At 43.7% G+C, this 3,470-nt stretch overlaps 1 protein-coding gene across 1 annotated transcript; it reads right to left on the bottom strand.

The window, feature by feature from the left end:
- Positions 1–360: 360 nt before the first annotated feature.
- T265_12175 (hypothetical protein) lies at positions 361–2,439 on the bottom strand (the record flags this gene model as incomplete). Its single annotated transcript, XM_009179253.1, has 2 exons — positions 361–487; positions 2,228–2,439. A coding segment is annotated over one exon (117 nt), but the record flags the coding sequence as incomplete, so codon positions are not given.
- Positions 2,440–3,470: the final 1,031 nt, after the last annotated feature.

Raw genomic sequence — 3,470 nt, forward strand, 5'->3', positions numbered from 1 at the left:
CTATTCTTGTTGTAGCCCGAGGAAGAGGAATACTGAGCCAGAAGAACATACAAGTAGTTATTAGAAATCACATTTCGTCAAGCACAATGATCCCCTGTACGCCCCCAAACGGGTAGTCGAGATCACGTGACTGAACCCGATCGGGCATTCGTTATCCCTGTCCGGATTTTCTAACCAACTCCTGTGCTTGTGAACAGTGCTAGGAGAAGTGACAAGTAATTGGACATACATATAATATATTTTAACCCGCGTAAGTGAAAGCGTTTTCAACTTCCAGCTATCAATAGTTTGCATTTCTGTGAAGAAAAAAATTGGCATAAACCAATCAATCAACCAGTCAATCAGCCACGAATCAATACTACGACGTCCACGTGCACCAGGTGTCGAAATGGGGAAGCGGACAGTGGTTCGATGCCGTCCGATTCGCACAAATATCCTTGAGGATATCATCGATCTCAAAAAGGAAACAGTAAAGCCCTGTGGGAAACTGCAAGAAGTAAAATAAAAGAAGCATTTCATACACACACATGTCCCGAGTGTAGAGATTACAGAAAATCCACACATGTTTTCAGAGTTCCTTTCACCAATAAGCACCGTCTCAAGATCCTTTCAGAATCGAGAATGACCAAAACAGCTGGTCTGCTGCTACATGCAAAGGATCGTATCAACGTTAATGAGATCCACGTTCTGCCGTCCGAACGGAAACCTACTTGTCCTTCGTGGATAAGGCTCTCTTGCCACGGACGTAGTCAATGCAGGATGAAGGACTAAGCAATTTAGAAATAACGCCGATAATGTTTTACTGTCATAGATACAGCAGTCCGAATGCTGTCCCTTTTTGTGAACACAGACGATAGTTGCGACATATAGCGGTTATTTCTCCGAAATCTACATGGCTTCCAGCACTACCGTGAGGTGTATTATCCGTATTGTATTTGATGAATACGAGTGAAGTTTCGTTTGGACCTGGCGGTTCTAATTACCTGAAGTACTTCGTGAACATGTTTACATCCCATTATGCAGTGACAAAGGGTTGGGTGTAAGGGTCTACCGACGGTTCTACCGACCTAGGGTCGGTAGAACCATTAACAGAAGGTTCCCGCCCAGCGTTCCAAAAACTTCCAAAGGCTACTTATAAGTTGACATTCTTTATCCAGTAATGCTTGGTATACGGAAATCGGTTTTCTTTCTGATGCTGTTAATAACTGAAACGGCTTTCGAAAATTTACAGAGGTCGACACAGATTTCATCGATCATCTATCTACACGATCTTGTTTCGCAGAATCCGTCAGCTGTACTTTGAGCTTTCTGAGGGTTTGTATTTATTACCAGCACGAGTCTGTTGTCAGGTACTCAGTAAATTAAACAAATGGATAAACATCTAGCGACTGCCTTGCGACCGCTCCGTGTAAACACGCGAAACGACACTTACAGAATGTAATACGCGAGGAATTTAAGACTTATAATCTGTGAATTTATCCACTGACTTGGTTTCGACCGCTGGGGGCAAATTCGACCTGAAAACTGGCGAATGCTTTCACTTCAACCACCTATTCCGACACAGCAGACAGGGGGATGATTCTCGCGGAAGACGATCCAAGTGCTTTAATACGAACTGTAATCTGGAACATACACTCTCTAAGGCTGGTTAGAAGACGAGAGGTGCCAAGTAACATGAGTAAGAAAAGGACAGGAACAGACCGTGGTCGCAAAGAGCTATAGCAAACACTCCCCAATGTCAGTGTGATGTCGAACGATTTAGGAGCTCCCACCCGTTCCAAGTCGACCAACTCGGGTGTTCACATAGTACACAATACCGATGCAGCGGAGCCTGTGGATAATTGAACAGATCAGTTGGACGTAGAACACATCTTTCATGGGAGCTGAACCGGTTTTCATCAGAGCCAGAACAGTAATGATGGATAAGAATTTAGGATCCGAAGGCTTGAGGATCTGACTACGTGAATGCACCTGTGAGTTTCATGGTATTTGGGGTTCAACCGGACCGGTCCAACGATCGGGGTGGATGCAAAAATAACACCGGCCTATTTCAGCATTGCGTTATCAGGTGCATACCAATAAACATAGGCACCGTTCGAAATTTCAGATGTACAGTGGAGGCCTAGTTACACGAACCTAAACGAAGCAAACCATGCAAAAGAGCTTCCAGAGAGTCATGAGAAGCAAGTAAGACGTATTGGAATGAATGCCAAACCGGACTGCATACCTTTTTCAAATGGTCCAACACCGTGTATATGGATTGAAATGCATCATCTCGAATGCTTTTCTCAGGGTCCACAGTTAAAAAGGACAAACAAGGAAGAAGTTTGCCGGCAAGTTGATCCGTTTTGTAAAGGTCCTGCGATTCGACAAGGTAGTGTGTATAAACGTTAGCAGAGGCAAAGTGTAGAAGCACATTACAAGTCTGTTGACACAAATCTACAAGAACAAAAGAACGTGAACATTTTCGAAGGTGTTTCCTATATGTGATGCATAACAGCAAAATCACTTCGAGCACCCAGTCACTTACACATTCATTAATGAAACAAAGATGCAACGGAATACAAACGTAATAGGGTATATTGAAATACGGATAAGATATTTACAGACCAAAAGTATGGAGAAGAAGAGGCAACTCAAGCCCAAGGCCTTGCCAGGGCCAACTCCATGAGGCTTCTGTCGGTTTGAGCAGCGGCGCATCTCCGAAGAGTAATGGGCGTACTCTACAACCAATACATACAAACAAACGCGACCACTAAGATAGAGAAGATATTCGCGCTGCTCGCTCTTGATCACATGATGCCCTTGTTTCCACTTTTAATTGCTTCCCGAACACTTAACGACTTGTAGTTCGTTTTGTGTTTGAATAAACTACGATTGTACGCACGAATACATTTGTGCTCCCGCACGTAATTCTCTGAATCAGTACTCATCTCTGAATTATTTTATTATCCCGTCTCCCGGAACTTGCATTATAGCACCCAACCGAGCTGCGAACATTCTAAATATGCTTATTGCTAAGTTCCGATGCTGAACATTTGCGGACAGATGTTGAGCCCCCCACATTTAAAGGGTAGCCAGCCACCATTCATAAGAGATAGCACCGATAACATGACAATCAGAAAGTATGACGATTGACCAAGCTGGGGATGTGTTTGTCCCGTATCAAACTGACTGTAAAGATTTTTCCAAAAGGTTGTCCAACACATCCGCAATGTCCATTCACAACATCCATTGTCGCCACTGCTTACACTTTCTATTTCAAAAACGCAATGCACTGAAAGTGTTCTGAGTGGCACTGCCTAATTTGAGGTTTGTTAAAACTTTGTGGAAGAGGGAACTTAGTTGCCCCTTTAGAAGCCAGATTCCACAGCTAGTGACCACTAGCGAAAAATCCCTTAAATATGCCAGTTTACTGAGATCGCAAGTCGACTACTCGCTAGCTCTCAGTAGGCTAGACTGAAAGCGAA

This window comes from Opisthorchis viverrini (genome assembly GCF_000715545.1).
Source record: "Opisthorchis viverrini unplaced genomic scaffold opera_v5_1408, whole genome shotgun sequence".
In the NCBI taxonomy this organism is placed as follows: domain Eukaryota; kingdom Metazoa; phylum Platyhelminthes; class Trematoda; order Opisthorchiida; family Opisthorchiidae; genus Opisthorchis; species Opisthorchis viverrini.